Below are 13,811 nucleotides of genomic sequence, written 5' to 3'. Positions count from 1 at the left end.
GATGTTTAGCTTTTGTTCCATGTACTTTTTTTCTATGTAAGATATGATCATCATTATCATCTAGTAATAGGGGTCTCTAAAGAGAAAAATGATCGATTTCATTCATTTTTTTGATAGCTATGTTATGGATTGCTTGTTCCACACTGCTTGCTGGCCTACTAGCTTTAGATGTTAACAATGAATCGAGGCGTGATTCTTGATGGAAAGCCAAAATGAATCATTTGTGCTCACAAAAAGAAACACTTAAACATTATTTCTAAATTATTTGTTTTTATAATTAAAGGTCCCCTCACCAAACACATCATTCATTTTTTATTTAATTCAATTTAGGAATTAAACTGATTCATTAAAAGGGCTCTACATTATAGTTTCAGAAAACTCATTTTCAAAATAATTATGTGTAAAAATTTAACTTAGAAAAATTTTAAATTAAATGAACTCAACAGTTTTAATAGTTCCTATTTTCCTTACAGGTTTCACTTTTCTAATTTTCTCAATATGGTTTATTTTAAATCACTCTCTTTTTTGAGAGAGAGAGGAGAGAGAATAAGGGAGGCAAAGAGCTTGACAGAGGGCTCGATCCCACAAACTGTGAGATCATGACCTGAGAGGAGATCAAGAGTTGGATGGTTAACTGACCAACCCACCCAGGCGCCCTTATATATTTTTAAAAATTATTGATATAAATCTATAAAAACATACAGCCCCCCACTCCTTACTTTCAATAGATTTAGTTTATACAGTATTTATTCCACCAGGATAGACTTTTAAAATTAAAGGTGAAACATTAGAGTCCAAAAAGTCTAAGTCACAAATAAGAAAGCATAAGGTTTCTCTCATCATAAAAAATATTTTATTGGCATGAAGCAGTAGTGGAAAGCAAACTTACACCAAGACACTATATAAAACATCTTTATGATTCAGAAAAAGACTGTTTATAAACCACAGCAAAAAAACAGAACAAATGAAGCTCTTTCATAAGAAAGCTAGTCTTCTAACTGGTAGCACAATGAATACTGAAGCAAAATAATTCAAACAATTCAGAATTATTAATTTTTTGCAACTGCATGAATCTTGTCAACATTATTTTACGGGAACAAAGAAGCAAAAGAAATAGACAATATGCTCTTGAATAATATTTAGTAGGCACAAAGACGGCACATCAGATGACAAAGGGGCAACATAATTAGCAGATTAATGAAATATTTTTCTCAATGATAACCAGCAAAAATTTGAAGAAATCATGACTTAGAAATCATAGTCAACAAATATATGCAGTTACCTCAAACATAAAAAATATTTTTAAAAAGCTATATGCAGTTATAAAAGCCTCAGTTTTTCACTATGAGCCTCAAAAGCCTCAGTCTTCTGCTATGCTATGTAGACATTACCATTTTCTAAGTGTGATATGGGGCAAAGGGTAAAAATCTAAAAAAGGCAAGAGTAAAAACAAGGAGAGGAACTAAAAGCTGAAAGATAATATAGTCCTAAGTTTCTGGCTTAGGCAAATTTCTATAGAAAACTAAAGGGGAGAAAGAAACAGTTTGGAAATGAGGGAGAGAACAAGACAATTCCATATGGAACAGGCTGAGTTTGATGTACCAACAGACCTCACAGAAGAGTTATCTGGTAATCAGTGAAATATTCAGGCCCAGAATATAAAGCTAGAAACCTTAGAGTAAGGGGAGGGATATATATGATAATTGAAAGCTATCAGATCTCCTTGAGAGAGTCATGTCTCATGGAGAGAGTACCTATAATTAAAGGAAAAGAGAAACAAAACATTACCAGGTAGTTGAAAGCCAGAGGAAAAGTAGCTAGAGAGTTACTGTTTTGAAAAAGAGTAATATGCCTTGGAAAAAGAAAGTTTTAAATCTGATACGGAGGTCAAAAGTATCTAATAACTGGGTCACTGGTAAGTTTGGTGAGAACAGTTTATTGGAGAGCAAGAAAGCCAAACAGTGGACTGAGACCTGAACAGAAAATGAGCTAGTAGGGAAAATTCTTTCAAAATTTGATAAAAAGAAAAAGAAAACGATCTTTGAAGTCAAGTGAAAGGGTTTTATTTTGTTTTAAAATGGAAGGGGCAAGGTACTTTCATTTGCTTTTTATTTGAGAGAGAGAGCATACACATGGGTGGGGGAGAAAAGAGAATATATTCCAAGCAGGTTCCACGCACAGTGTGGAGTCCAACATGGGGCTGGATCCCACAACCCTGGCATCATGACCTGAGCCAAAATCAAAAGCTGGATGTTCCTAGAGTACTTTCACTTTTAATGCTGACAGAAAGGATTCACTAAAGAGGGAAGATTAAAAAGAAAGAATAATTCATGGAAGAAAATCATAACTTTGTAAAAAAAAAAAAAGTCTCGAGTTTTTATCTAAATTTCAGAAGACTAACCATCTGAACAAAACAATTACAACATCATCACATTCTAAATGAAATTTAGACAGAATTTACATCTTGAAGGCATGATCATTTTTTTTATTACAACACTATTCGACAAGGTAAGCAAGTAGATAAAACATTTGTGTTCATGGACATTGTACTTTCATTCCAATTCTCATTCTCTATCTTTAACTTTCTATTTATCAATTCTGTAGTTTCAGAAATACCATAAAAAGCTATCATAATATTAGTAATATTAGAATCATTACTTAAAATGAATGAAGGTAGGGAAGAATATGATTAAAACTTTCAAGCTTGGCAGTTTCGATCTTGGAAGAATGGGGATACCACTAACAAAACCTGAGGTTGCTTTAAAAGTCACTGGATTTTACAGCAGCACAGTCTACATTCATCATAACTGAAGCTGTCACTTCTAATAAACATATCTGTATCATGAGAATGGTTTTTTAAAAACAACTTTACTGTGGTTACTTACTTAGTTGGGTACTTGAATTAAATAACTGGAATATCTCTGCCAGCAAAAAAATAGACTAATGTGTATTTGGTCTATCAATCGGTACCAAAATACCAAAAGATAGAACCCACATGAAATCCACTGTGGGTTTATGGTATCTACTGAATGCTTCCTCCACGCCGGGCACTCTTCTGTGCTGACAGTATAAAAGCAAACAAGGGAGAAAAGTCTCCTCCCATTAAGGAACCTGGTATTATAACCAGTAAGACTTACAATAAAGATATAAAAATAAGACAATACCAAACAGCAGCAACTGCTATCATGAAGAGAGAAGGGCTTAAAGAGTAACTGGGAGGAGGTAATGGCTTTCCAGTATGGCCAGAGAAAGATTCTCTAAAGGAGAGAATATTTGAACTTAGAGCTGAATGAAAAGAAAAAGCTAATCATGCTACAATCATTCCAGACAGTGGAAACAGCTGGTAAAAATCATATGGCACTTCAAATTACAGCTACACATTACTGTGCAAAAGTCAACCCATTTAAAAACTAGCCATCAATTTACAGCCATAAAAATATATGGATGTGCAAAAATATTAATGCTTTTGAAATTTAACACCTAAAGTAACTATATTTAACTTAGGGGATATTCACTTTTAGACATGAGTACACAAAAAGTAATGTTCAAAAAAAATCTAAAAGTGCTTAAAAATTAAAATATGTTAATAGGAATCCTTTGATATACACATGATATATGCAGAGCCACAGATGGCTTTCTCTTACATAAAGCGAGATCATTTCTATATTGGTAAATATAATAATATTTAAGTAAAATTAAAAATAAAGAGACTCTTACTTTTAGCAAATATGTCAACTGGTGATCCATCAGGCAAAAGCCATGGCCAGCCTTTGAACTGCCATGCAGGACCCTGCACAAAAACTGCTACCACCCGATCCCTATAAACAGAAAAGGGGAAGGGTTAGAGTACAGAGACAGTATCTCATACATGAACTTTGGTTACTGTAAATCCGTAAAGAAAAGCCTCAATTATTCATATGATATAGTCTCCTGTCAATACATCAGTGAGGCAAAGTCCATTACCGCAACTCTTCATTTAATGTTACCATTAAAATACCTTAATGATTGCTATACTTCTCATGCATTGCACCTGAGTCTTTTAAACATAATTACATACACAATCCTTACATGCAATCTTTTTAACCTTTTAATTTGCCCTTCTACTAGACTAAAGACGCACACTTTTCCAATGCAATAGGGAACACTAGTGGACGTATTAATTGAAAAAGTTGGTTTTAAAAGGAAATCATTTAATTCAAGTACATCTTAAATATTTTACTTTAATTAAAAACATAAATTATAATAAACTCACCAACCATTTTTATGAAGTCTCAAGGCCTTATTTTTGAGTTCTGAGTATTTGGAAAGTAATCCAAGTATAGAAACCATCAGACTTCTAAAAAATTTTTCCAATTGTTTTACAACTATTTCATTCACTCTGAATTCTATAAGCGTTTTTGAAAAGAACTTGTTTTTCTAACTGTTAGACTTTATTTTCCTAAAAAGAACAAATCTTTTTCTAGACCCTCTTATTTCATTACTTCACAAAATATTTAATTAAATTAAGAAATTATAATAAGTGTAACAGTCATAAACAATTTAAGCCTAGAACTAAAGAGGTGGAAACAAATCCATAATAAACAGTAACAGTTAAACATTAATAAAACTTATGAACATTCACTATGTGCCTGTGCTGTTCTAAGCACTTTATACAGTTCTTATGTTAACACACTGGATCTTCCAAAGATTCCAATGAGGCTAAGTACTACTATTACCCCATTTTACAGATGAGGAAACAGAAGTGTATGGATAGTCTATTCACAGAAGAGAAACGGAGGGAAGAGGAGGAGTCGTGACAAGGATAAAGGAAGCAATGACTGATCCGGTACCCGGGTTATGTTACTGATCCTGTGTGAGAACTGATAAATCATCAGAACAGCCATTTTAGTATTTTATGGAAATTTAACCTTACAACACCCAAAAATGGTCTTAGGAAGGCCCAGAGGTCCAAGATCACACTCTAATAACCACTGCATTAGATGAAGATTCTATACATCCAGAGAATTAAACCAGAGCTACCTTCTATTCAAGTAAAAGACCTACACCAACAATTCAAGTTACTGCGAAATGCCACACCTTAAAATTCTAACCTGCTCAAAATCTCTTAAAATAAAATCTTAAATTAAAAATTTCCTCCTTTCATGGAATATATGCCCCATACTGCCAAACAATCTTTGCTAATACAATACACTATTAAATGGCCTCTTAATTTTGTGACCTAGCTTGTGCCATGAAAGTCAAAGGTACCTGCCAAACTAAAGGAAATTTGCTGGAGAGACATCACCTAGATCCTACTGGGTCTCACAGGGTTAGCATGTAAGCAGGATAATATAAATACTACTCCTGGTGAATTCTTGAAAGGACAATTAACAGAGAAGGAAATAAGAAAGGTAAGGAAAATATTCCCTGGTTATTATACCAAGGACTAGGGACCTAGCTAGTATATATAAGCAATACTTTGTAGCATGCTGAGATGGCACTTGTACACACTGTATTATCATTTTCTGCAAATAACTGCAAACATATATAATACTAATATGGAATAACTTTCCTATTTCCTACAAGTTTTAAACTTAGTATCTGACATTCTCATATTTTACTTCTATAATAAATTTTTAACATACTAATATTCTCAATGCCCTGGCTTCCTGATGTGTGAAGACTAATGAGTACCTCAAAGGTAAATTTCAGTTAATGCTTTAATGTGTTGCATTCTCTTATGTCACAGAGAGATGCACTCTCAATACTGTAGTTTTACTCTATCTTAGATTAATAAGATAATGTAAGGTAATCCATGTATCTAAGCTAATAGACATTTTGTCATAAATAGCTTAACATTTCATTAAAGAATATTTTAATGCAATAAAAGAGCTAAACCAGCAGAGGGTGATGTTATTTTTATCAAATCAGTCCCTACAATAAAAGTTAACAATACCTTCAGTTATCATTTCTTACCAAAAATGTGAATTCTCCAAATAAAAAAACTGAAACAACAGGTTTTCAAAACAACACTAATCTATTTGGAAGTTTTGTTCTAAAACCTGATCCAGAACAAATAAAGTGTTAAGAATTTTTACTAAATTTTCCAGAAGTTATTAGCATTTTTTAGAAGTAAAATAATGTTTAGCTATCCAAAATTCAAATTTATTTCAGTATTACTAAAATGTGAACATTATTAATGACCAACTTAGACACTAACATGGTTTTCAGGGACAGTTTCTATTTAGAACTCAGGGCAAAATTTGATGCATTTTAATTATACAAAAAAAATTAATGACTGCATAAAAATAGTGATAATCTTACCAGTCTTGAGGCATAAGTTTAAGGGGCTGGTCTACTACTCTATAAGGAACTGTGACACTAATTGCAGTGCCCCCTGGTTGCATCTGATCTTTTCTTCTCTGTATTAAAGTTTCATTTTCTCGTTGGCAGCCTTGTTTCTTCTTTTCATCTGATGGGACAAATCTTTGAAAAAATAGAGATGAGAAAAGGTCAAATGATTCAATGTGATACAAATTGGAAAATTAGAAATTATTTTTAAAATACTGGTAGTTTTAAACCAAACCTTTTCTTTTACTTTTATTTTTTAAATGAAGCTGCTCTGCATGTACAGATTACAAGGTGTGGAGAATATAATCTTTCTTTCCATGCCAAATAGTACTCATCTCACTTAGTTAATACAACTTGGCTCACACAGAGACACAATTTATATTCTTTCATCTACCACTTAGCATTCTCCCAAGTTACATAAAAGACCATGCTAATCCTTGATTTTTCAAATGCTATTAGAAGGATATTTTATTATAAATCAAAAGATCACTTGAAATAAGATGTGATTTTTCCTCCCAGAAAGGTGACTTAGTATATATCCAAGAGCTTCACAAAATACCCCTTTTCATGGATAATGACTAAGCAAAATTATAAAAATGCCATCTAATTTCAAAGTTGTTCAGTAAATTTTTAAGGAAGAAATTAAATAAGTATATGCTAATTGTATATCTTGGTAAATACTACTAGTAATTTAGTAAAATACCAACCTAACCATGTGACTCAATTCTCTATTGTACCATCAACAGATATTCTCAGAAATAATTTAGCAATCTGCAGAGCTGTTGCCACCTCTAGATTGTTGGTATTCATAAAGCAGTCTTTTTTTTTAAACTGCATACTCCTAATACACACTCTAATAAGATATGCTATGGTCTGGCACCACCAATTAAATGGAGGCAATGCAATCATTCTGCTTCTAAAGTTTAAGACTGATAAAAGGGGGCGAAGGGATGCATTAGAGCTTTCACTTGGTAAAGTCCTTTGAACATTTTCAGTAGCACATGTTGGATTCATCATTAGTAAAACTAGTCTTGTACTCATGAAGGTTTTTAGGAGACGGTGATTGTAATAAACTAAGCTTCATTTCTGAGCTATCTTCATATCCATGTCAGAATCTAATGGAAAGGTTAAGATTTCCATGCCATTTAAAAATTTCCTCCAGGGCCGCCTGGGTGGCTTAGTCGGTTAAGCGTCCCACTTCGGCTCAGATCGCGATCTCGCAGTTTGTGGGTTCGGGTCCCATGTCGGGCTCTGTGCTCTCAGATAGCTCAGAGCCTGAAGCCTGCTTCAGATTCTGTGTCTCCCTCTTTCTCTGGCTCTCTCTCTCTCAGAAATAAATTAAAAAAAAAAAAAAAAACATTAAAAAATGAAATAAAATAAAATAAAAATTTCCTCCAGACAATCATTTTACTCCCTATGGATTCTGTTTATTTATAATTCAAGTCCCCTTAGAAAATGCCAAATATAGGGGCTTCTGGGTGGCTCAGTTGGTGACTTTGGCTCAGTTCATGATCTTGTGGTTCATGAGTCGGGGCCCCACACTGGGCTCACTGATATCAGTGCAGAGCCTGCTTTTGGATCCTCTGTCCCCTTTTCTCTGCTCCTTTCCCATCTGAGTGCATACTCAAAAATAAACATCTTTTTAAAAAAAGGAAATGCCAAATATAACCCTAACACTTTGAATAAACACATTAAAATTAATAAATATGCACTTGGAAACAATTTTAATATAAAGCTACAACAAAAAACATAAGCAAATAGTAGTACACTGTGCTAAGTTACACAATATACATAGTTGTACAAAACACAGTCCCTGCCCTCTTGAAGCTTATGTTCCAGATACAAAGAACAAAGTGCTCTCACTGGCAAGACAAAGACGCTTTATTTCAATCCTCTATATCCAGATGGGATTAAAATGTTTACATTCTTAAATATAAGACTGCATCTCTTTTCTAGCTTTTGATATTTTAAATGTTATAAAAGTATACAATTACTTCTAAACTTTAATGAATTATATATACAAATGAGTGATCTGTAATAGCCAACTTTAATGTCTGTTAAACACCTAATTCAACTTCTAAAGCATAAGGAAGGAGTTACACAGCATTTGCATGTTAACTTATTTGTTGATGAAAGTTTTATTGAGGTTCAGAGTATTCACATGGTTCTTTAATTAACATCCTACAATTAATGCCCTACAATTTTTACATGGCTCTAGTATTTTTAATCTCTGAATATAGCTAGGTCTTTCTTTAGAATAGCAGCCTTCTCTATAGAAAAATGCAGCTGTATTTCAAAATGCTTTTCAGCCTTGGTTTCATGTATTAACATAAGGATAGATCTTCCAACCTACTCTCCTAAACTTAAAAGTTAGAATAACAATGGAGACTTCTGTTCTTAGAAGGCACTGGCAAACTAATTAAGCTCAAACTCTTTTATTATATTTCACTGGAATAGGAAATAAAGGTCAAATTCTGCTTAAGGGAGGGAACCTAACAGAAGTTCCTTCTTTCATAAAGGCAGGACTCTCAGGGGTTAAGTTCAGTATAATGGTAAACTAGAAATAAACCCACTGCCCATTCTTTCCTGTCCCCCTAGCTCTTATCCACACCCTGGCAACTGCAAGGAAAATCAAATCTCCAAATTGTAAATCTGTCCTTCCTTGAATCTGAAGCAGGAATTAACCACCCTGAACACAATAACTGATTGAGCCAAATAAGTTATTTTTTGATAACACTACTACAAATTGATATTTATAACTTACAACTTAAAGTATTCTAACAAATACAATCAGAACTGCACAACTGGGGGCGCCTGGGTGGCTCAGTGGTTAAGTGTCCGACTTCGGCTCAGGTCAATCTCACGGTTCGTGTGTTTGAGCCCCACGTCAGGTTCTGTGTTGACAGCTCAGAGCCTGGAGCCTGCTTCAGATTCTGTGTCTCCCTCTCTCTCTGACCCTCCCCTGCTCACGCTGTCTCTTTCTCTCTCAGAAATAAAAACATTAAAAAAAAAAAAAAGAACTGCACAACTGATGCGGTAGATGAATATATGTAATTTGGAAAAATATGATGTCCACTGGCACATCCAATATTTGCAGTTTATTTATTCCACATTACATTCCATGAGTGAAGGAGTGTGGGTGATATGACTAAAGTCATTACTACCTAAACTGGTACAATTCTACTGAACTATATTAGTATTGTCAAAGAATAAAACACGAATAGTTGAATAGCTAAGTAAGTTCCAAACTGTATGTTATTTTTAAAACAGAGCAAGTTTATGAATATTTCCCAGGTTAAAAATACAGTTTTCCTTTTTCCTAAATAAAAGAAGTTGAAATTTGAAAAGACAAGAAAAAGCAACAATGTCTCGATGTTAAAAACCCTCAAACTGAAAATTTAATTTAAAGTGATACAATACTGGCATTGCTCCCAAGTACTTTGCAAACACATATGCAAACCTGCCCTGGAGTCTCCTCCACCCCTGCCACCCACCCCACCTTCAATTTGGAACTCAAAGAATTTCCACAGAAAAAAATTCCAAGGAAAATGAACCGTAAATGAGTAAATGAAATCAAAACATTAAATGTACTTTTAAAAAAACTAAACATGCAAGGAAATGAGAGGTATCATGAATTAAACAACAGTCAAAAGAAAAGGTAACTAAGGACGTCAGATGCAATTATCAAAGATCAAAGCTTATAAAACAAGCATGCAAATATGTACAGGAGAAAAATTTATTTTAAAAAAGACAAAGATTTGAAAGAGAACTAAATAAACAGAACATTAAAATTGAGAAAGTCCTAAAAAGAGAAGGGGAAAAATGGGAGGGGGCAACACTGAGGTATTATTTAAAGAGATAAGGGTCAAGACTCATAAATGATGAAAAACACAAATCCATGCATTTAATTTTAATGAATCCCAAAGTGGGATATATAAGAAATCTGTATCTAGGTAGAGCAGATAAAACTAAAATGTTCTTTAAAATAACTAGGTAAAGCAGATTTCCTTCACAGGATTATCACACTAACAGCTAATCTATCATCAATAAAGGACGCTAGAAGATAGTGCAATAATATCTTCAATGTAATGAGCAAAAAATTAAAAACTTCTATGTTGTTTTGCAAAGTGGCTGAATCTTTTTGCATTACCTGTGGCTGTTTGGAACATGAACTATTCATGGTCCAGTGTAAACTCCAGTAATTGTTCTGCCTGTTTCTTCCCTAGGGCTCAAGCAGTTTTCTCACATGAATGTACTCCACAGTATTTGACTAATGCAAGGGGAACCCTAAGCATGTCTTTGAAGCACTCTCTAGGTACAGTCTCTCCCCTCTTAAACTCAGTCCTGAGGCTACCTTGATGGCTAAAATCAAGAGTGTCATCCAATCATTTTATTTTAAATAAACTTATAGTCCTAATAAAACTTCTCTCAGGATCACATTTATAAATGTAAAATGTACTTTTTAATACTCTCATAACATAACGTTAATTTTGTTATTTACAGATATTAAAGGTGAAAGTGGGTTTTGTTTTTGTTTCATTTATTTACTGAAGGGCTAAAAAAATGGAAGAATCCTTAATTTTACATGAAACCAAATAGAATCTATGCCAAAATGAGCTATGCGGTACAGCCAGTACTATAATTGTGTGGAGGAGGTTTCAATTATGCATTAATTACACAGCAAAGCCTCCAGCTGACTCAAACTGTAGGGGAGATGTCAGTTGCAATGAGGTGTTAAACAATGAAGGGAGTGTTTTATACTTAGAAGAAAAATTAGGCTTGGTCTACCCTAAGAATGTGGTCTATTGAATTGCTTGGTTGTAAGCCTAAAGAGAAAAACACTAACATTTACTTTGTGATTTCTTTGCACTGTTTACGACCTACCATTATAAATAATATTTAAGATTTAGATTTGCAGTGCATTCAGATGAGCACTGCAAAGGTTCTGGAAAATGAAAAACTAAAGACAATTTCTTTTTTAACACTCCAAAATCTTACTGTAAATTTTCTGTAGCCATTAAGCTATTACTTATAAAAATTATAAATATGGTTGTCAATTACTAAGAATTGTGAGAGTTAGAAATGCCAAATACATAAATCATAAAAATCAAAGAGCTAGAAAGGACCTTAAAAATCACCTGACCCAAATAGAGTAAGTGCAGAAAATGCAATACCTACTATAATGACACTTTATAGGAACTAAAATTAAGTCTTAGGTATAGATACAACTATCATATATCAAAAAAGGAATCTGAAATTAGAGATAAAGCCACCGAATGAATTCACAGCTTGCACAAATACACACAAAACTTGAATTTCAGGTATACAAATCTGCCACTGTTCAATTTTCTCAATGTGTTCCTTCTGCTTTTCTTTTTCTTAGACATTTACTTAATATCCTTTACTAGGCAAACACTTTTTTTCAACAACAGAGATACAAATGACAACAGAGTAACAAGCCCTTTTCTCTAATGAATTCACAATTTAGTTGGAACTGTGAATTCTAACTGGGTGCCAGATGCAAAACACAGAAACCATCACAAGACAAAAACAAACCAAAAAAATAGATGCATATTTCACAGAATATAAACCATGAAAAAACAACTCTTGTATATTCATTAGAATAGAATATACAAGAAGGTGGAAAGAAAACACATGAATGCTCAACAAAAACGAAAAAAAAAATTAAAGCAGTTAAGGAAATCCATTTTTTGTAAGGGTCTGGAATAGTCTCAGTTACACTATCCAATTTACTTCAAGGAAGAGCAAAATAATTATATTTCTTTTTTTTCTTAATTTTTTAAATGTTTTATTTATTTCTGAGAGAGAGAGAGAGAGACAGCCAGCCAGCCAGACAGCGTGAGCAGGGGAGGGTCAGAGAGAGAGGGAGACACAGAATCTGAAACAGGCTCCAGGCTCTGAGCTAGCTGCCAGCACAGAGTCAGACGCAGGGCTCGAACCCACAAACTGCAAGATCATGACCTGAGCCGAAGTCAGATGCTTAACCGACTGAGCCACTCAGGTGCCCAGAATAATTATATTTCTTATTCACCCAATTGTAGATGCCATGAGAAATTACTTAAGTAATCTACAACACTGAAAGAACACTAAATGATAGAAACAAAAAATTTCTTCTTTCCCTACTATTAATGGAAAAAAGTTCAGTGAAAATTTCATTCAAAAGTACTAAAGAAACAATACTGTATAGACACATGAGTATGTCACAATAAAGAGATTTTTATACAGCTATTTTAAGTCACAGGCACTTACTTATATTCAACATTACATTTGGTAAAACCTGAAATTAGCAAGTTTTACAACTTATTTTGTATCTCATTTATAATTAGTATTAAGTTTAGAACCAGTACGATTTTCTTTTTGGAAGTAAGGTTGCTTTTGTTTTCTTTCTTCAAGAATTATCATTGTTATTTCACGGAGAGAGAAATTCATATTCATTCATATTCTTCCTTTGACTACTAATTATGTTACTGACTGAAAATACTTTCTTAGTTACCACGAAAAATATTTAACAAGAATTTTCATTGTTAGACTAAATTACAAAATATTGTTATTGTGATTAACAGCGAATGTAAGACCTTGAATACTGCAGAAGAGTATTTTGTTCCAGAATAAAACCCAATATCTTAATCAGAATGTTTGTTAAGAATCCCCATTATCCAAAAGTTACGATAACTAAACTGGGCATTGGGAGACCTGTTGTATTTTCTGCTCTGCAACTACCAGAGTAGATTTTAGGGTTATCTCTTAGCATTTTCACTGAGGATAAGAGTGTATTCTGAGATTCCTTTTCAGGTCTCAAAAACTAGAAAATAATAAATTTCAAGTATTTTTTTAGATTATAAAAAAAAAATCACTACAGTTATGTACCTTCTCACTAACACCACATAATTTATTAAAGGAGCTAGGTAAACGTTTTCATGGCAGATATATTACTGTTGAGGTCTAATTTAATTTTGAACTTATCTTCAAGCTGTGATTTAAGTTTATAAATTGGTGTCAAAGAAAATTACACTTTCCACTATACTCTCAATAATAAGACATTAAGATTCAGTTTTATCCCCAGAAATGCTGATGCATAGGAGCACATGTACCCCAATGTTCATAGCAGCACTCTCCACAATAGCTAAAACATGGAAAGAGCCTAAGTGTCCATCAACAGATGAATGGATCAAGAAGATGTGGTTTATCTATACCATGGAATACTACATGGCAATGAGAAACAATGAAATCTGGCCATGTGTAGCAACATGGATGGACCTTGAGGGTGTGATGCTGAGCGAAATAAGTCAGGCAGAGAAGGACAAATATCATATGTTTGCACGTATAGGAGGATTAGGAGGAACTTGACGGAGGAACAAGGGGGAGAAGAAGGGCGGAAATGGTGGGGGAAAGGGAGAGAGGCAAACCATGAGAGACTCTCGAATGCTGACAAAAACTGAGGACTGATGGATGTGGGGGGC

The 13,811-nt window shown here is 33.6% G+C and overlaps 1 protein-coding gene across 1 annotated transcript in view; it reads right to left on the bottom strand.

Annotated features, from left to right (window-relative positions):
* The window catches only part of CDC73 (cell division cycle 73), a 140,703-nt gene that overhangs the window by 13,301 nt on the left and 113,591 nt on the right, over positions 1 to 13,811 (bottom strand). Inside the window, exons 18-19 of the mRNA XM_077759932.1 lie at positions 6,304 to 6,465; positions 3,718 to 3,818 (exon numbers count right to left, since the gene is read on the bottom strand). Coding sequence (XP_077616058.1) covers positions 3,718 to 3,818; positions 6,304 to 6,465 — 263 coding nt within the window. The remainder of the gene's footprint in view (positions 1 to 3,717; positions 3,819 to 6,303; positions 6,466 to 13,811) is intronic.

Source organism: Crocuta crocuta, unplaced genomic scaffold (genome assembly GCF_008692635.1).
Source record: "Crocuta crocuta isolate KB4526 unplaced genomic scaffold, BGI_CrCroc_1.0 scaffold462, whole genome shotgun sequence".
NCBI lineage: Eukaryota > Metazoa > Chordata > Mammalia > Carnivora > Hyaenidae > Crocuta > Crocuta crocuta.
This window is presented reverse-complemented; position numbering and strand designations above follow the sequence as displayed.